At 39.5% G+C, this 20,888-nt stretch overlaps 1 protein-coding gene across 1 annotated transcript in view; it reads left to right on the top strand.

The window, feature by feature from the left end:
• Nucleotides 1-679: 679 nt before the first annotated feature.
• Nucleotides 680-20,888, top strand: part of LOC148533762 (cytochrome P450 2K4-like) — a 36,517-nt gene continuing 16,308 nt past the window's right edge. The window contains exons 1-7 of the mRNA XM_088467248.1: nucleotides 680-804; nucleotides 6,344-6,543; nucleotides 14,172-14,334; nucleotides 15,046-15,195; nucleotides 17,878-18,038; nucleotides 19,328-19,504; nucleotides 20,548-20,689. Of these exons, the coding sequence (XP_088323374.1) occupies nucleotides 6,364-6,543; nucleotides 14,172-14,334; nucleotides 15,046-15,195; nucleotides 17,878-18,038; nucleotides 19,328-19,504; nucleotides 20,548-20,689 (973 nt within the window). The 5' untranslated portion in view covers nucleotides 680-804; nucleotides 6,344-6,363. The remainder of the gene's footprint in view (nucleotides 805-6,343; nucleotides 6,544-14,171; nucleotides 14,335-15,045; nucleotides 15,196-17,877; nucleotides 18,039-19,327; nucleotides 19,505-20,547; nucleotides 20,690-20,888) is intronic.

The following is a 20,888-nucleotide window of genomic DNA, read 5'->3' on the forward strand; positions in this document are numbered from 1 at the left end:
AATCAGGCCTTATGGGGAGAGACCCATCCCCTTCTACAGACCCCAACCTCTCGATAGACCCTGCCCCCATTATGCTTGCTTCCATAAATTTCCTGTGCTGTTTTTTAAACCCAATCCACCCCTGATTGGACAAATAAAACAGCCAAAATAAAGTTGAAAAAATGAAAAATGAGAGCTCACACATTAATTTCTCCTGGCAAACAAACAGAGGTAGAGTTTGCCCAGCCCTTGAAATGCTTTATACCTAAAAAAGTGATATTGGACTGCAGTAGAAAACAGTAAGTAGAAATCACATTATTAATGATCAAAGAAATATCAGTTATATATTACACAGGGCTGATTTTGAGTTGGGAGCAAAGCCCAATAAAAAGGGTGCAAACACATGTATTAGTTTTGCATGCATGGTAAAAACTGGCTGCTTTTGCATGTAGCCCACAAATGCTGGACAGCTTTTTTTTTACACTGCAATTGAGATTTTAACTGGGACACACCCCTCCCACACCTAAATCTGTCTGTGCATTTTACATCTGCCCTACCTGCAGTACAGCATGGTATCACCCAGGTGCTAGGTTACTTTTGAAGGGTTTTCTGGCCAGTTCACAAAAACCTAATTACAAAACAGGTTACACTACAGTATGTGAGACAACTTGTCCTTTTGATCCCTGAACAAATATATTATGATTTGCAGCTGCATTATAAAGGTGGACGAGCTGAAACGAATTTACTGAGTCTTCGGAATAGATCTTGTGAGTTTTCTGCGGCTAAAAGAAAAAGGATCCTTCTCTTCTGGCTGCAGTGTTACAGGTAGGACGTTACCATGAGTACAGCTACTTAAAATCAATATTGTATATTCGAACTAGATTTCTGAAGTTTCAAAGAGGAAGTGTCATTTTCTTATTAACACTTAAAAGTATATTGCAAAACAACAGTAATAACGAGAAAAAGATATGTCGGTACACATAGTAACAATAGATATATTGTAGATGAGGTCCGGCACTCCGCTTACTTGATGCTCTGTGCTCCTCTGCCCTCCACTATTAATCAATTCCAAAGAAAAAGGATGGCGACACTCTGATTCTTATGAAGATAGATATGTATTTAAAAGTGTCACAAGAAAACCGACGTTTCGGAAGCTCTTAGCCCCTCTATCAAGGTGTGAACCACCTTGATAAAGGGGCTAAGAGCTCAGAAGCATTGGTTTTCTTGTGACACTTTTAAATACATATTTATCTTCATAAGAATCAGAGTGTCACCATCCTTTTTTTTTGGGTTGGTATATAGATATATATATATATATATATATATATATATACTGTATATATATATATATATATATATATATATATATATATATATATATACGGAAATCGGGATAAATCTGAATTCAGATTTTAAATTACATGATTTTAGCTGATTTTAAAAATGATAGATAGATAGGAGATAGATGTAAGGGAGATGGAAAGATGGATAGATATAAAGATAGATATGAGAGATATGAGATAGATGGATAGATATATAGAAAGATAGATATAAGGAAGATGGAAATATAGATAGATATGAGGATAGATATAAAGATAGATATGAGATAGATAGTTATGAGATAGATATTAGATAGATAGATAGATAGATAGATAGGTAAATAGATACAGGGGTGTATTTAGAGAGGAGGGGGTCCATGTTCACCAGGGGTGTATCTAGGGATCCAAGCGCCCCTGGCAATGAAATGTACATGTGCCCCCTACCTCCCTTATCCAGTGCCCCCAGTAGTAAGCCCCCAGTAGTAATCCCCCCTCTGCTGCATCACCCCCAGTAGTAGCCCCCCTATACAGTGCCCCCAGTAGTAATCCCCCCTATGCTGCATTGCCCCCAGTAGTAGTCCCCCCTATACAGTGCCAACAGTAGTAGACCCCAGCAATAGTCCCCTATACAGTGCCCCCAGTAATAGTACCCAGTAGTAGTCCCCCCTATACAATGCCCCCAGTAATAGTACCCAGTAGTAGTCCTCCCTATACAGTGCCCCCAGTAATAGTACCCAGTAGTAGGCCCCCCTATACAGTGCCCCCAGTAGCAGTCCCCCCTATACATTGCCCCCAGTAGTAGTCCCCCCTATACATTGCCCCTAGTAGTAGCCCCCCTAAACAGTGCCCCCAGTAGTAGCCCCCAGTAGTAGTCCCCTATACAGTGCCCCCAATTGTAGACCCCCTATACACAGCCCCCAGTAGTGGCCACCCCTATACAGTGCTCCCAATAGTGGCCACCCCCCATAAATTGCCTCCAGTAGTGGCCACACCCCATAAATTGCCCCCATACTGGCCACCCCAATACAGTAGCGGGCACCCACACATAAAGTGCCCCAGTAGCGGACACCCCCTATTTCAGTGCCCCCTCCCTCTGTAGTGCCAGGCTTACACACACACACACACACAAAGAACAATAAAAAAAATTAAACTTACCTGGTCCCCGCTCCTGACGCGACCGCCACTGTCCAAGTCCCGGCCCGCTCTTCTCCTGCATGAGAGAGACGTCATGACATATGACGTCTCTCCCGTCACATGCTGCGGGGGGAACCAGAACACGGAGCTCATGAGTGAGCTCCAGACAGCTCCCTCTGCGGTCGACGCAGCAGCTAATGAGAGTCTGTATGACTCTCATTGGCTGGCTGCTATTACACACACACAGCCACCGCTGGCGGTTGTCTGTTTGTAAACTGTGTAGGGCAGACCGCTCTCACTGTGGTCAGTCCTACACTTGTGGGGCCGAGAGACTTGTCCACCACTTGGCTACTGGTGGCACTGCCGCGCGGCGCCCCCCCTTTTGTCGGCGCCCCTGGCGAGTGCCATCCTGGCCAATGGGTAGATACACCCCTGGTGTTCACTCACCATCCAGGGCTCCCGCCTCTCTCTCCAGCGGCCGCTGTGTACTGATACATTCAGTAAACTCCGGGTACTAGTTTGAGCCCGGAGTCTACTGCACATGTGCAATGCATCGGGAAAATGGCGCTGGCGATTTCCCTACTGCGCATTCACCAAAATTTTAACTTGACAAGTTTATTTATTGGTAAATTGATAATATTCTGTGAATTCAAATTATGACTGAACTCAAGTTATTCTATTCTTTATTACACTACACCTTATATGGGTTTCGTTCCTCAATATTGTTTTATTGGCCCTACATGTAGTGAGTGAGTGTACCTTAATTGGCTGTTACGTTTATGTTCTTCAGACAATAAGTATCACCTATAAATTTCTCATGCCAGTACCAAACGTTGTTAATGTTAAACTTTTACCGATACTGTTATCTAATCAGTTGTCAAAGTTTAGGAGAACAGGTTGGAACTATGTGCTCATTACTGGTGTTCTTTCCTTCTCACCTATATTTAATATAAACACTGTAGGAGTGCACTATTGTTATTTCACACAGTATTTATCCTCACTTATACAGTATTTCATAAATTAAACTAGCAGTATCAGTTGGCACTAAGTGTTCAATGTTGTTTTTTCTCCCTTATGCTTAGTAATCATTATGTGATATTAGTAAATCATTATATGGTTATTAATAAATCATTACATAACTGTGATATTAACTACTGTATCTCTCCCTTATATTTCTAATAATTAAAAAAGCAGTAGTTTATGGTAATAAGAAAGACAATATCAGTTGGAACCAGTGGTGGCTCCAGAGGTGGGGCTGCAGTGCAGTCCAAAATTCAAATAGGGGAGCCACACCAACTGCCACTCCAAATTCTATCAAACATCGCTGGCTGGGACTCACTGGCGGTTGGTGTGGCTCCCCTATTTCAATTTTGAACAGCGCTGCAGCCCCACCTCTGGAGCCACCACTGGTTGGAACTATGTTCTCAATGTTCTCATACCTTTTTCCTTACACTTCTTGTGTAAGAGTGAGTATTAGTAATCATTCTGGAGATAAATTACCAGCCAATCAGCTTCTGTCATTTTACAAACAAAGGGGCCTATTTACTAAACCTTGGATGGATATACAGTAAATGGAGATAAAGTACCAGCCAACCAGCTCCTAACTGCCATGTCACAGACTGTGTTTGAAAAATGACATGTAGGACCTGTTTGGTTGGTACTTTATCTCTCTCCAAGGCTTAGTACATCTCCCCCATAATGTGCAACTATTCCTAGCACTACTCCCACACATTACAGCCCATGGTTCACAGTATGCCTCACAAAACACCAGAACACCCAGTTCACATTATACCGATAATGATGTATCTACAGTATGTGTGTGCCCATCCCCCTTGCATGCGTGGCACCCTGGGCAATCTCCCTGGCTGACCTGTTGTTAAACTAGCACTTATGGCACCAGCACAGACTGGGAAGGAATCTGGCACGTTACCAGAGTCTTTCCTAACTTCTGTGCAATCACCAAATTTGAGAAGACATTGCCAGAGACATGGCTGGCAGGTAACCTGCCGGGGGAGGGGGCCTGCAGGAAAAAAATGTCACTGGGTGATTTATTGTATTTATTAAAATGCCTTTGGACCACAGATATAATTTGCTGCCTGCCAGTTTAAATAGGTAATGCTGAGTAAAGAGGTCATGGGTGATCAGCAAGTGGTTAATAACAGAAAGTCTGTTGTGCCTGCCAAAAATAATCATGCCTCACAAATTTATCTATATGTATATAATTTATTCCTTATAAACTCCTAAAGGTTTTACTTATATGATTGGAATTTTGACAACCTTTTGTTATTTACTGCAATTGGTATTTAAAATTTATCAATAGTCCTTTCTCAGAATTAATCCAAAACCAAGTTATAGAACCTAGATAGCTGTATGCTTTCTAACAATGTAAACTCTAGGGCAGCGGTGGCCAACCTGTGTCTCTTCAGTTGTTCGGATGCGGCTCCCCTGCCGACTCCCCTGACTGACACTGACTGCCTCCTCTGATAGGCGCGTAGCTGTTCAGAGGAGACAAGTACATTGTTGCAGCAGTCTGCTCCGCTCCGGAGGCATATATGGGAGATATGGTAATGTCGCACCATAAATAGGAGGCACAGCTCAACTTGTGACTGAACCTGCACCCACGAGGAGAATGCGGTCGCAGATGTCGGAATCTACCTACGTGACACAGACATTTGCAACAGGATAAGAGCTGTCGGGTTTTTAATTTTGTTTTTTCATTTTATTTGTGACATGTGGAGGGGCTGGAGTAGCCCGTGGAGTGGGATGGAGTGTGGAAGAAGGTGGCTGGACTGAAGTGGCCCGGGGAGAGAGGGGGGGCTTGAGTGGCACATAAGGGGATGCTGGAGTGACACATGAGGGGCTGCTGAAGTAACACATGGAGGGGTTGCTGGGGTGACACATGGAGGGGTTGCTGGAGTGACACATGGGGGGCTGCTGTTTTGATACATGAAGGGGACTGGAGTGACACATGAATGGGACTGGAGTGACACATGGAGGGCTGGAGTGACATATGGAGGGCTGGAGCTGGGTTGGATTGTATTGTGTGAATCTGTTTTTTTTTTTCAATGTATTTTTTGGGCATGTGGCTTTTTTAGTTTATTTTGTGTGGATGGGACTTTTTCAGTGTATTATTTGTATATGTGGCTTTTTCAGGGTTTTTTATGTGGATCTGTTTTTTTTTTATGTTTTTTATATTGTTCTGGCGTTCGGTGTGCGCATGATCTCAGCTCTTTGACATAGCTACAGATATTTTTGGACTCTTTGCCTCTGACTGGTCGGCCACCCCTGCTCTAGGGCTAGCAGTTATACTGGATAGCTAGCTAATATTAGACAGGCTTGATTATTATTACAGGAGCCAGATAGTGAGCTGCTCCATTTCATATTATGAAATAGGTAAGGTAGTGAAATGTTTCAAATTATAACAAGAATATTAGTAATAAAAATAAATAATAAAATATTACATTTTATTTAAAAAAATATTTAAAATGCATTAAACTAATATGAGTGATAATTCTAAAATGAAAGAAAAAGAAAAGAAAATGCAGTTTTACAGTTGACATAATTGTATTATTATGCGCATTTAACGGTTTTTAGTCCTCCGACTCCTTGTAGTTATCCTGAAATTATTTCACTGGCATACAAACTGACATTTAACTAATTGGGGTATATTTACTAAAGTGAGAGTTTTTAGAAGTGAGTTTTAAAAGTGATGTTGCCCATAGCAACCAATCAGATTCTAGCTATTATCTTCTAGAAGGTGCTAGTTAAATGTTAAGTAGAATCTGATTGGTTACTATGGGCAACATTACTTTTAAAACTCACTTCTAAAAACTCTCACTTTAGTAAATTTACCCCCATTGTCTTATTATTTCTATAAATTTTCCATACATGTGCATTTTCTCATTTGATAGGAGGAAGCTTTGCTGACACCATGACTATCACTGACCCAGTCACAATACTGTCAATTATTCTATGTATTTTTGTGGCAATTCTTTTCTATGGACGCAAAAGAAACATTTACCACAATTTCCCCCCTGGGCCCAAACCTTTACCAATCATCGGAAACCTGCACATTCTGAACATGAAAAGACCTTATGAAACATTTCACCAGGTACAGTAATATTCAATTTACTATAATAAACCTACTGTAGTTTAAGGAAGGGGTTAAATGATGGTCTGTTTCTAAATTGATAAATGCAATAAAATAAGAGTGGAATAAGAGACAAAATAGTGCAGCATGGCTTGATCTTACCACAGACAGGTGGACCTTTGTATGGGATGTGAACAAAAATCAGTGAGCCCAGAGGTACCATAAGTGTGGCATACAGCATGTCAGGGTTCAGCCTAGGATCAGTCATCTCTTACCTCCATGCCAGCTTCCCCTGACTTCTCATTCGGTCAGACATCTGGTGCAGTGATGGGCGAGGTGCTGAGCATTCTGCCTTAGGTGCTTGTGGACTTCCATGGTTGGTTGTGTGTGTCAGGGATCGGAGTTCCCAGCATGGGCGCCGCCATGACAGATCCTATCATGTGACAGTATCCCAACCAATGGTAGCATGATCTCGGTCAGCTGACACTGTGCTCCATTCATCTGCTACCCCTGGGTATATCCGGCTCCAGAACTCCAGGAAGTTGCCTGATCAACAATTGTTACTCCTAGTGAGCTAGTAGAGTCTTGTTCCAGGTTTCCTTGGTTCTCTCGTTTGTTTTCAGAGTCTCCAGTGTTTCCTTTGAGCAACAGTGCATTTACATCTCTGCCTGTGTATCAGTTCCAGTGTCTCCTTTGAGCAACAGTGTGAACAACATCCCTGCCTGTGTATTATTACCAGTGTCTCCCGGAACAGCAGTGCGATTAAACATCTTCTGCCTGAGTGCTTTACTTCCGACAGTGTTATTTCAACTCTACCAGTGTTCACTGTCTGTGCCATTCTGCAGTGCAAAAGTGCATCTGCACGCCACTCCTTGTGTAATCCTTGTGTGCCACTCGGTTGTGCTAAAGTGCGTCCACACACCACTCAGTGTAAGTGCGTCCACATGCCATTTCTGGTGTCTTTCTCAAGAGCCACCCCGTGGTGCAAAAGTGCGTCCACATGCCATTACCTGTGTCTTTCTCAAGAGCCACCCGTGGTGCAAAGTGCGTCCACACGCCATTACCTGTGTCTTCCTCGAGTGTCACCTCTTAGTACAAAAGTATGTCCACACGCCATTACCTGTGTCTTCCTCGAGTGCCACCCCGAAGTGCTAAAGTGTGCCATACGCCATCACCTGTGTATTCCTCGAGTGCCACCCCGTGGTGCAAAGGTGCGTCAGCACATTACCTTCCATGCATTTCTCAAGTGACAGTTCTAGTGTACCTCTCAAGTGCCAACTCTAATGTATCACTTAAGTGCCAATTCCTAAGTACCTCTCAAGTACCATCTTCTGGTGTAAAACCTTGTGTAGCAGTGACTTTGCTAGGCACTTCCCATGGACCACTGTTATTTAAGTCTCTATTCCCACAGGGTTTGGATACCTGGAGAAAGGACCGCAACCTATCTGCAGGGTGCAGCTAAGCCCATATCCCGCTTAGAGGGGTCACTGGCGAACACCTCCCTGCAGATTAGACTCCGCACCTTTGACCAGGTCTCGCCAACATCCAAGATCTGTGGATGAGGAGTTCTGATATCCAGGCCAGTCACCCCGAATTCTTACCAAACCAAGATCACAACCCCTTTGTAGGGGATTCCAGAATGGTAAACCTGACACAGCAGCACTTCCCTGTGCTTAAAGGGGATTTGAGGCTAAAAGAATCAACCCATGACATGTCAAGCCTCTGTCAAAGTTGCATCAGCTAAAAGCAATATACAGTATTAGGCATCATTCTGGGCCCTGTAATAAAAGGTTTATGATTAAATGAAGGTTTAGACAGCATAACATCCAGTACTGACCCTAAACAACACAGAGATGTGAGAGATGAGACCACTTTCTTGCCAACTATTATGTACTGTAGTTGGGTACATAGACCTTAAGTAATTTCATGTCAGAGACTTTATCTGCATGGTACGCATCATTTCAATGTTCTTTTGTCTTCCAACCAATGGATTATGAGGAATCTAAAGAAGAATGAGTGTAGGTATGAAATTCATGATACCACTACACCACAGAAAAATGTAGGGGCCAATAGGTGCAATGAACACTGTAACCTAAATAAGGATGATATTATTATCAGTATCATTATAATTAATATTATTATTCTATTTTTTTAAAATGGGACCAATATAATTAATAAATAGGTGGGGTCCATTTTAATTAATAAGAAAATATAGGGAACTTAATTATTTATAGAAATTGTAGGGGGCATTATAATTATGAATAAAGTATAGGGAGTTATTATTATTATTATTATTATTATTATATAAAGGAAGCTATAAAAATAAATAAGCAAATGTATGTCAACATTATAATCAATAATACAATATAGGGATTATTAAAATTAATAATAAAATAGAGGGGCTCATTATAATTAATATTAAATAGAGGGTGTTAATATTATTACATTTGTGAACATGCATTTAATTTATAAACAGAATAAGGACAGTCTTTTTAAACAATTTATTTGAATAATTTTAACAGAAGTTTTCATGATAGTCACGCTACCTGTGGTTTAAGCAGTCTTGCCTGTCACAACCACTTAATCTTTTAATTGCCTTTTTTCTGGGTGGTTTGCTATGCCTAGATTTATACATTTTGTGGTTAACATTTTTGTAAAACTGTTTTTCTTGTGGTTTTCAAGCAGCTCTATCTTCAGTAATTAGATAAAAATACACCACCAAATGGTGGGTATACAAACCACCCCTTGGTAACTGTACACTGAGTGTAGTAAATTCATGTGACATGTTTACACATTATTGTTTGGATTATGCAAGATTAGCAAATTGAGTTCCTGCACCACAGAGAAGTGAGATGAAGGAACCATATCAAATTATATTTGCTCAATGTGTTTATTGATAGCCTTGAATAGAAGCATGAGTTTCCTACCTGCAGAAATATAGGAATCAGGATATTATGGTAGTCTAAATTTGTAGCTGAAAGAAAGGTGGTGTTAATGGATATAACATCCTTACCTAGGCTTCTGCATGGCACGAGCATTTCTCCTGTGTTATTTCTAAAACAGTGAGTAGTGTAGATCTGCAGTAGAACTTAAAGATGCTGAGAGTAAGGTTATATCTTAGAGGATAAAAAATTGGAAGAACAAATCTTTGGGCAAATTAATGACTAAATCCTGGCACAGCAGATTCAGAGTCGGTCGCTCCATAGCAGTGCCTGGTTTTACCTTTACACTTGAGATTATGTGATTTGAAACATCTTAAACATTGTTAGAATGAAATAGTAATATTTGCATTAATAGTTTTAAAAATGTACATCAATATTGTATGATATTTTTTTAAGAGCTGTATTTGATCTTTTATGTTAAGGTAGAGTGATGTAGAAGATAAAATCTTTTAGTATTAGGATTAAATAGAAAGGTTTAATTACTGTACTCATTCTCAACACCTCTGAAGAAGTTACTTACAGTGATGAAACGTGTAAGCTGATGAAAAAGTTGAAAGTCATAAAGCTTTCAATATGTAGGATTTTCATTCAACTGCAGTGCTACATCGGAAATAGGAAGAAACGGTGACACCGCAGAAAGTGACCACTTGTATTTGAACAGAAAACTGATTAATTAAACCACACTGTTTTGGTTCCTACTTACTTTATATTTTTACATTAGCTTTTTATGTGACTTACTTTACTAACATGAGATTGCCTTCTACTGTGCTAGTGGCAAAAAAAATATTAGTGATAACTATAGTAGATTCAGCTTGGAAAACTTGGCTATGAAAAGTGAAAGATAATCATTACTAATTATTTAATAATAGTATTAGACTAACAAATATTGACTGAAGTGTAATTATAGTTCTGGACAAAGTCCTTATACCGTATTATTCAAAATAATATGAGGTATTCATAATGTATTAGGGGTCCAACTAATAAGTCATGAGTTCAGTAAACTTCATTTCATAAGTCTGATATCAGTGTTATAGTGGTAGTGTACGGCATTGTGTGTATTGTATTGTATTGCAGTTTGTTAAATACTCAATTTCTTTTCAGCTGGGATTTAAATAATTGAAGCTTGAGTAACTAATTCTCAGTCAGCATGAGATAACTGATAATAAATTTTTAACTCAATAATTGCAATCCAAACAATGGCTCTCTGTCTGGCTCATGCCTACTTTAGATTTCTACAATATTTTGGCAGGGATTCTATAACTGAGCATTTAAATACTATGGTGGAGATGTATCAAGCCTTGAAGAGAGAGATACAGTGGAGAGAGATAAAGTACCAACCAATCAGCTCCTGTCATTTTAAAGGCTGTGTTTAAAAAAAATGACAGTTAGGAGCTGATTGGTTGGTACTTTATCTCTCTCCACTTTATCTCCAAGAATTGATGCATCTCCCCCTATATTTTCAGCACTTTAGAATACATTCTATGCAACCTTGAGTAATATGGCACCCCCCATTTATGTGACCTGGGTTAATTGCCCAGGATATAAATTGGTATAGCAAATTTCGCTCCAGGAATTAGTGCATTTACATAGGCAGAAATGTCAAGATTAAAAATTATGACTACAAATAATAAGTATAAAAATGTACTTTATTTAAGCAGTGCTGATGGAAGTGTGTCCTAGATAAAGGACTAAACAAAACAAAACTAAAAAAGTATATCAACCATACAAAAATAATAATAATAATAATAATAATAATAATAATAATAATAATAATTAATAATAATAGAAAATAAAAAATAAAAATTATAAATAAAAATAAGATAAAAAACACAATACACCAAAAATATTACAAAATACAATTTGCTATACCAATTGATATACAATTTACTGGAGGACATTGGGGTACCCCCTTTTTTGCATTTTTGCTGCCCAGAGCACACCCATTTCAAGTGAGTGTTTAGTAGATTAACCCTTTACTATTATTGCCCAAGATCACTTTTAGTTTCAGAAGCACGGGTCTAATGCCTGCTTATCAGTTGCGCAGGCCTAAGGCCTGATTACTCACATGGGCTGAGTGCCCAACAACCTGGCGGTTTAGGGAGGGATTAAGGATGGGAAGGTCTCATAGAGGGCCTACCTGTCCAGTGGAAGAGGCTGCAGTGGGGAGCTTTGTTAGCTCTTTTACTTTTCCACCAGTACAGCACTCTCTGGTTCTCAGTCGCCACTGGAGCTATTCTCTCTTGTGCCCTGTGGCTGCCAGAGCTCTTTGCATGACGTCTTCATCCTTCACCTTCCACCGCAAAACTGACTCTTCCACCCAGTGATGTATGACACGGGATCGGTATGAATGACCGCTGGACATATGCCCAGTGGTTCAAATCCCAACAGCAGAAGACCGGCAGGCATCCAAATCCCTATCGGTAAGTAGACTGTTTAACCCTAATCTTCTCCCCCCCAACCCTAACCCTCCATTAGGGGTGCCTAACTCTGACCTCCCCCCCAGTGCCTAACCCTACCCCCCCTAAGTACCTAAACCTAACCCCCCCATTCCCACAGCCTAAACCTAAGTCTCCTGGAGGGGTGCCTAACCCTAACCTTCCCCCAAGGGGTGCCTAACCCTAACCCCCCTTTCCCTAGCCTAACCCTTACCCTCCTGGGGGGTGCCTAACCCTAAGTCCCCCCCAGGAGCCCCTAACCTAACCCTCCTCCCCACGGCTGAACACGCCCCCCCACCCGGCTTAGCTTTGTTCAGTATGCTGGGCATGGGGCTCCCGGCATAGGTAAACTGACAGGCATCGGGATTTCAACACCTGTCAGTAGACCCCTGCTGGGATTAAACAGTTGGGAAGCCAGTAGTCGGCATTTCAACCATCAGCATCCTAACTTCATCCCGTATGACGTTGTGAGCTGCCATTGCCTGACCCCTGCCACTTTCAATTGGTTGCTGGTCCATGAGCCGTGATTGTGTCCCAGTGCAAGATTCAAAAGGCCACCAATCTGCCACCCAGCTCATGGCTAGCGCCAAACATCACCCACCTCTGGGAAAAGTCCAGTGAGATGTGTCCGGCTGGGAACACATCTCACCAGACTGCAGGACTTCCAGCGCTGGGATCAATACTTGATCCCAGTGCTGGACATTGCCCAAGCCAATGGCGCCTCCTCTGCCGAGCCAGTCAGATGGCGCCAAGGGCAAGGTGTCCTACATGCATCCCCCTTAGTACACCACTGAGAGAAATATCTGCATGTATTTATAGCCTTAGAAAATGTTTATACATTTTTAAATAGTTTAATCACAATTTAATTATACATTATAAAAATGTGAAAAATATGGGTCATCTTACATCATAAAAATAATAATTTCTATGATTGCTATAACATACTGTATATTTGATATGAGAGTACCCTCTTATATTAGTAGCAGGAAGTCACTGTTCATAATGAATATACTTGCCAGAGGTCAAAATAACATCACTCAATCAAAGTTCATAGATAGTTTGTCCCTCAATACAATGGTATGTTGCAATAGTTTATAAGCAAGAGAACATTAAAATTGCAAGGTCAGGAAGCAAATATTTCATATGCTTAATACATTTCTGTGTGATATTTCACACTTTCATCAGAAGGATAAATGGAATGGCATGGTAATTTTATTGTTTCAAGATACTTTATGGAACTAATCAATTAATTAGGCAGCAGCTGGTCTATAGGGCAGACTATACTTATCCAGCACATCCACTAGCAGATGAGGCAGCGCGCATCGCTGGTCATTTCCAAATTTCTAGTGCCTGATTCATGCACGATTAATGGACGACTGAACGATAACGATGTTGTTATCGTTCAGTCGTCCATTAATATCTGCTAGTGGCTGTGCACCTTTAGGCATGCTTACAGTAAGCACACATATGTGAATTTCAAAGTGCAACATTTGAATAAATGCAAGTCAAGTATAATGCATAACTATAAATAATAATAAAAAATAATTTTCCTGTTGTTATTATACACCAACAATAGAGACTATTTTTTTTAGTTCTCTGGGTACTTATTGTAGCAGACATGTTGGTTGGTTTGTATGTTGTGTGACCTCTAGTCTTCAATCCTTCAAGCGTTCCCTGAAAACTCACCTCTTCAGACAAGTTTATCAGATTCCAGAACTGACCACATAAGCTTCATAGCTTCCATGTCTTATTACATCCCCTCTCACAGTCCACACACAACCTCACACATTGTCTATCTTTCACATCCTCCTGATATTTGGCCAACATTCCTGTGTGACTGGATCATACAGCCAACAAAGAAACTCTGCAGTCTGGCAGGACCAAATTGCAATATATAGCACCTATCCTTGTGTAACAATGCCTATTTCCCTATAGATTGTAAGCTTGCAAGCAGGGCCCTCTTACCTCTATGTCTGTCTGTTATTATCCTGTTTTGTTCTATAAATGTTTCCAATTGTAAAGCGCAACGGAATATGCTGCGCTATATAAGAAACTGTTAATAAATAAATAAATGAATGTAGTGCATAAGCAAGGTTTCATATTATTAGGAAAGTTATAGTTTATGTATTTAACACACTTATAGAACAGTTGATATTAATTTATATTAATTGTACTATTATTGCTTACATAACAGTATTTGACAAAATCCTAGAATTTTAGAAGCAATACTTTGTAAATTATATATAACTTACATAGGCGAATGTTGTTGCAGCTTTCTGAGAAGTATGGCACAGTGTACTCTATACAGATAGGAGAAGAGAAAATGGTCATCCTGACCGGATATGAGACAGTGAAAGATGCTCTTGTAAACCACGCAGATGAGTTTTCTGGAAGAGCAAAGGTTACACTTTACCATGAGATAATGCAAGGACATGGTAATATTATTATTATTATTATTATTATTATTATTGTTGTTATTATTATTAACATTATTATTATTATTATTATTATTATTATTATTATTATTATTATTATTATTATTGCATCAGTTTTTATTTACTTGTTTTTTTTTTACCAGTAGCACATTTTACTGAACTACATATTGTTCCTGTATAATGAGACAGTTAATTAATGATACGTTTTCTAAACTCACAATTACTGTAGATGTATTTGCTTCTGTATGCTCATGTACCTTGTATTTGATCTTGCTTTTATCTGTGTGTTGTGATTAATGGTGTTTGAACAAGCAGACAGAAATTCCTAATTAAAAAATGTAACCTAATTTAATTTGCCTTTGGATCCATTTTTGTCTCTTTGAATAATCCATTTGTAACACTTAAGGCAATATGTAAATAGGGTGAGAGTTATGAAAAATGTGAGAGTTTAGCAGTAAACTCTCCCATTGGTCGAGTTGTTTTTCCAAAATGGGAAAACATCGGGATGAGAGTTTAAATCGTGAGAGTTTTTTTAGACTAAAAACATGCGAGTTTGCCTGTTCTCCGACTCTATTACATTGGCTGAGTTTAAAAAATGTGAGACTTTACTATCACATTTTCTAAACCCTATTACATTTGGCCCTTTGAAATTTAGTTTTTTTTTACCCTATGAAATATTTATTTCTGAAAGTGTTTGTCCCTTCCACTCAGGAGTTATTTTTTCTTATGATGAAAACTGGAAAGTGATGAGACGGTTCACTCTCTCAACGCTACGAGATTTCGGGATGGGGAAGGAAACAATTGAAAACAAGATTAATGATGAAAGTGATTTTTTAGTGAAAAAGATAAACACCTACAAAGGTCTGTGGCTGTTTAATTTTACCTTTGCACCTTGTTCATGTGTTAAATACACCTACAGTATGGCTTGACCGTTCTAGACCAATACATGATTTAATATAAAAAACCAGCGCTTATAAAGATGGACGGTGATTTCTAAGATAATACAATATATCATTTATTACATAAATACAAAGATAAAAGTGAAATGACATAAATTCAGTAGCCACACATAATAATAAAAAAAGAAGATGAGACAAGTGACCAGCACTCTCAGTACAGAAATCTCATAGAGAATATTGAAACAACTAAGGTATCTTATAGTCCTGTGTATAGAACAAATTAACCAGTACTTTCCGTGTAAAGTTCCAATACAAGAGAAACAGCAACAATGTCAGTTATAACTCTGGTCCTGTGTGTAAAACAAATGGTATAGGACCTAGGACACCTTCCACTATATCCAATGTATTGAGGTATCAAGCAGCCATACACTTAGTCAGCGCAATTGGTTTCAACAGTCTTTAGCATCCACAGTGCAATGAAATGAGCTGTTATTTATCCACCTGTATTAATGTTCTGGCACTGTATTCAGTCCCAAAGGATTGTGGGGGTCCCAAGTTAGAGGTCCAATGTAGTCAGGATTCACAGAGCAACCACCTCAACGCGTTTTACTAGATAAAGGGCACCTAGCTTCCTCAGGAGCATGTATATGCACATACTCCTGAGGAAGCTGGGTGCCCTTTACCTAGTGAAACGCGTTACCAATAATAATAATAATAATGTTTATCTATATAGTGGTTTTCTCCGGAAGGACACAAAGTGTGGAACATTTGCAGGAAATGAGGAGGCAGCCATCTTGGGTCAGATAAGTAATTACATAGGTGAGATAAGCAATGCTTGGAAATATGATTACACTTTCGGGAATTACCAAGAAATACAATATAAAATTGCTCATTCTACTCACAAAAGAGGCGAGGCAGCCATCTGAGATTAGAATTGGTGAGATAAGTAATACATGGACATATGAAGCATCAAGTTAAAAAAAAACCATCTGGAATAGGTTGGGCATTGCTAAAAATAATAATAATGATGTGTGCCCCACTCCCCAACCTCTCATACAATATGCCAGGCTATTCAGCACTGACTGTAGGGAAGGGTGCCAAACAAATGTTCCCTTCCCTTCCTAGAAATAAGGAAAAACAAAAAAGATGCCACTTTGACAAAAATAATATTAATTTGGCCCCTTACAAATATATTTAGATACAATTCCCTCCATATATAATAATTTGTTAATAACTGACTCTTGATGATGATGATGATGATGATGATGATAATAATAATCTGAGAGATTTACAAAGAAAACTAAGGAGTCGATCCAAGTAGCTGCGATGATTTCGCCGGCGCAAATCATCGCAGCAATGAGCACACTTTATAGCAGCCCGAATTCACGGAATTTTGTTTGCAGCCCCATTCCATAAATTTGGGCTCAGAGCGGGCCGCGAAGGGTGCAAGATATCGGTCCATTGCCAGCGTTTTAACGCCGTTGCAACGGCAACTCGTACTCTTCCCGGCTAATTGGATTGGCCCCTAGATGTTTGACCATGACTTTCCCTAGAGAGCCCCAGCATTGCGTTTCTTTAAAAAAAAAGGTTGTTTCGGCTAGTTAATAACGGCCAATTGGAGCTGTGTATTATATTCATGGTAAGACACAGGCAATAAGGGCCAAGTACTGGCCAGATAATGCTGACCAGGGGGAACTATATTTTTGTCATGTTTTTCAAGGGTGAGGTTGGCAACTTATGAAGTTATTGCATTTGGCAAAATTAATTCAGTCCAATGATAAAATTGGGAAAAGGATGCGCCAACGTGAGTTCTAAATAATTTTACATCTGGCAATTTACAACTTGACGAAAAATTGTCAAAATCAGAGGCTATTACATTCTGACCTATTGCTGAAGAGGCAATGTTACAGAAGTGCCAGCTAATGTTTGTGCAGCAGCTGACACTAACCATGTCTATCCATGGCACTGGCATTTTTCAGACCTATGGTGGATAAGGTGAGCATTCCCAATTATTGAAGCATTGCAGAGACCACAGTGCTTCAGATACAATGGCTGCCACGACTATGCTATACAGACTATGGGGTTTATTTACTAAGCCTTGGATGAAGATAAAATGAATGGAGGTAAGGTACCAGCCAATTAGCTCCTAACTGCAATATGACAGGCTGTGTTTGAAATATGACAGTTAGGAGCTGATTGGCTGGTACCTTATCTCCGTTCACTTTGTCTCCATCCAAGGCTTAGTAAATAGACCCCAAAATCTGCATGGTCCAATTCACCACTCACCAGCATTTGGATTAGATAAGAGAGAAACTTTCCAGGCCTGCGCACTACTCACATTACACACTTTATATTAAGCCCATGCCAGATAACGAATGTAGTGGTTCTCCTATGTGATTTAAGGGCATGAGACAGTGCTCCGGACTGCCCTGCATACGTCGGGGTGCAGTCAACAGCCAAACATAAAAACATATACAGTATAATAGAACTGTGAAGACCCAAGATATACATAATTAAAAGTAAAAGATATGTATACAGTAGACAAAAATCTTAAAAATGATTAAAACTAACAATCACATTTTCCATAATTTACTTATTTAGTATATTGGTAAAAAGTTCACTTCCTCTGTCTTTGTAATTGCAGGAAAACCATTTGATAATTCCATGATTATAAATGCTGCTGTTGCCAATATAATTGTGTCCATATTACTGAGCCGTCGATTTGATTATGAGGATCCAACACTCTTGAGGCTTTTGAAACTTGTCAATGAAAATGTCAAATTAGCTGGTGGCCCGAAGGCCATGGTAAGAACTCTACTTTATAGTTTATCCACCACCACCGGCTAGATGGCGCAGACATGCTCTCCCTCGGCTCACACAAATTTGCCAATTCTGAAGGAGGAACCCGATTTGGCTTAGCCACTTCTCCACACATAGCCATGACCCCTACCACTGTGGCCAGGCCAAATTTTTGGAAGACCTGTGCATGCTACTGCCCTTTGATACATTTGTGGAGAATTACTACACCATCTGCAGGTTTCAGTGAAGGTGCATGATGACATCACAAAAGATAATAATATACATTTCTACTTTATTTTTAATAACTGATTTTGTATATCATTCAAGTCTGAAAGCTGACGCATATAGCAATTTTTAAAATGGCACATATGTTGTGGGATGCATACGCATCTTAAAACACCAGTGATTCTGATGGGTATGCATCTCAGTGATGGTTGATTGGGCATTACTGGGTGGCAATGGGGCATTCACCTATAAGAGATCCACCCTTGTGGGTGTGTCGTGGCTGTGTAACCAGACTTGTGACCTATTCCGAGTCACAGGTATGCATGCCATTTTCAGTCGTATCTAACATAGGGTAGATGATGGTTACTCTTGAAGCCAGTAGGCTGTGGCAGTGTGATCACTTTTATGTATATGACTCAAAATACGGTCATATAGTCACGTAGGATTTAAGATCGCTGTAGGCGTCCAGATTTGTGACCACTTTATGTGCAAACAGAATCATGTATTTTCCTTTAAATGATTGGTCCTTTGCAAAATGCAGTGTCTATCCATTTGGCCTCCAGAATGGACAAATCTCCCACAAGACCAAACTTCTTTCTTAGAGGGACTTTTGACAAAATTGGCCATTCTCAAAGAAAAAAGTCCAGTAATCAGTAGTTATAATAAGTTTTCATTGCAAATAGGCCTCCAGAAAGAACCCATTATTGGTTTTCCTAGATCTGCCCTTACACTCCCAGCAATTGGTCTCAAGGAAGAATTATTAATTCACAATGATTTTTTTATCTTTCATTTGCAAAGCTGTGATAATATTCCACTGGCAACGGACAGTTTCAGTCTGAGAGTTCCGCCATTAAATGAACATTTAACATAATTACTCTGAAAGACCTGATACTGTAAGAACTGTTAAATTTAATGAAATCACTGGTGATATTTTACCGTGACATGTTGCTTGTTTTTTAGGTGCTCTAAGTTATTGTTTTTTATTAAATTGTCTTTTATTTTTTTAAAAAATCTGTAAATTGCTTCTTAAAACTATCTGAATATACAGTATATCATTTTTCTTTTGTAAGCTGTACAACGCATTTCCCTCTGTGATGAGCTGGTTTCCCGGAATTCAGAAAACTTTGGCTAACAATAGAGATGAGATGTATAAATTCATAAGAGAGAATTTCACCGCCCAGAAGAAACAATTAGATGCTAATGATCAGAGGAATCTTATCGACACATTCCTGGTGAAACAACAGGAGGTATTGCAGAACTTACGAACTTGAGCCTTATGATGTGTTTTTTTTTTTTAATATGCCTCACATTACCTGCCTAGAGAATTTGTCGTACTGTATCACAAAACATGGAATGCATACAGCATAATACCTCCCTCACAGTATTGTTAACTGTATGGTATAACATTGTTTCTTTAAAACCCTGAATTGTAAAGGGGTTCAATAATCCTAATTGTCAAAGGAAATTGCTTTAGAAGAACCAAACAAAAGAACAGATTTTACTTATTCTAGTTCATTGAGCTGTAAATATAGGACTTTCCATCCAGTTGTAGGTTGTAGGTTCATTCAAATTTTCACATGTATATTTAAAGCACTGAAAGTTATTTTCAAAGTGACTCTATATAAGCATTAAATCAGATGTGTCCTACCTTCTACACCAGTGTTGGCTAACTTTGACACTCCAGCTGTTATGGAACTACATAACCCAGCATGCACTGCTACAGTTTTGCTATTAGGGCGTGCTAAAACTGTGGCAGGGCATGCTGGGATATATAGTTCCACAACAGCTGGAGTGTCAAGGTTAGCCAACACTGTTCTACATGCTATATGGCACAGCTTGCCCAGCATGACTGAGGCGCTTCGGGAAGAATAGTGTACCTTGCTATTCTTTAAATTTTGCATCTTATCTGGGTCCTAAACATTATAATGGCCATTCTTGTGAAACACAATGGATCTCAGCCACCATCGTATAGTGTGTAACCCACTATCCACCCAATTAATCGATTGAAGAGGCATCCACGGTCTTGGAAAAATGGAAACACGGAGCCCACCGGACAAAACGCTGTCCTCTAAGGACAGTACTTACTGAATGCTGGTTCAGCCTCCGCATTTCCCGCCTCTCAACCAATGAGTGGTTCCCCCATAGACCTCAAGAGCCCGGTACTGTTTCATTAAATATGGGGGACCAATAAGTTTTTTTGTCTGACATATTACACACTTGCAGCCTGCACATATCTCACTTATGTTACTTGCATGTTACTTTACAACAATTCCCATCTTATACATTATAGGAGAAACCAAGTCCTGAATTGTATTTCACCAATGACAATCTATCAGCGCTTGTGATGGATCTCTTTGGTGCTGGCATGGAGACAACCTCGACCACTCTGAGATGGGGTCTTCTGTTGATGATGAAATTCCCAGAAATCCAAAGTACAGTAAATGATCATCTTGCATATAAAATTAAATTTGAAAGTATATGACTTATAGGGACTCAAACATTGAAAACTCCTCTTTTGCCAGAGAAATAAGTTATCAATGCTTTATCCTATTTAACAAGAGGGCTACAACTAAAAAAATCCAGATTTCTCCTATGATCCCTCTAAGTTTACATGTGACCTCCGTCCCCAAA

Source organism: Taudactylus pleione, unplaced genomic scaffold, assembly GCF_031769625.1.
Source record: "Taudactylus pleione unplaced genomic scaffold, aTauple2 ptg000070l, whole genome shotgun sequence".
In the NCBI taxonomy this organism is placed as follows: Eukaryota; Metazoa; Chordata; class Amphibia; order Anura; family Myobatrachidae; genus Taudactylus; species Taudactylus pleione.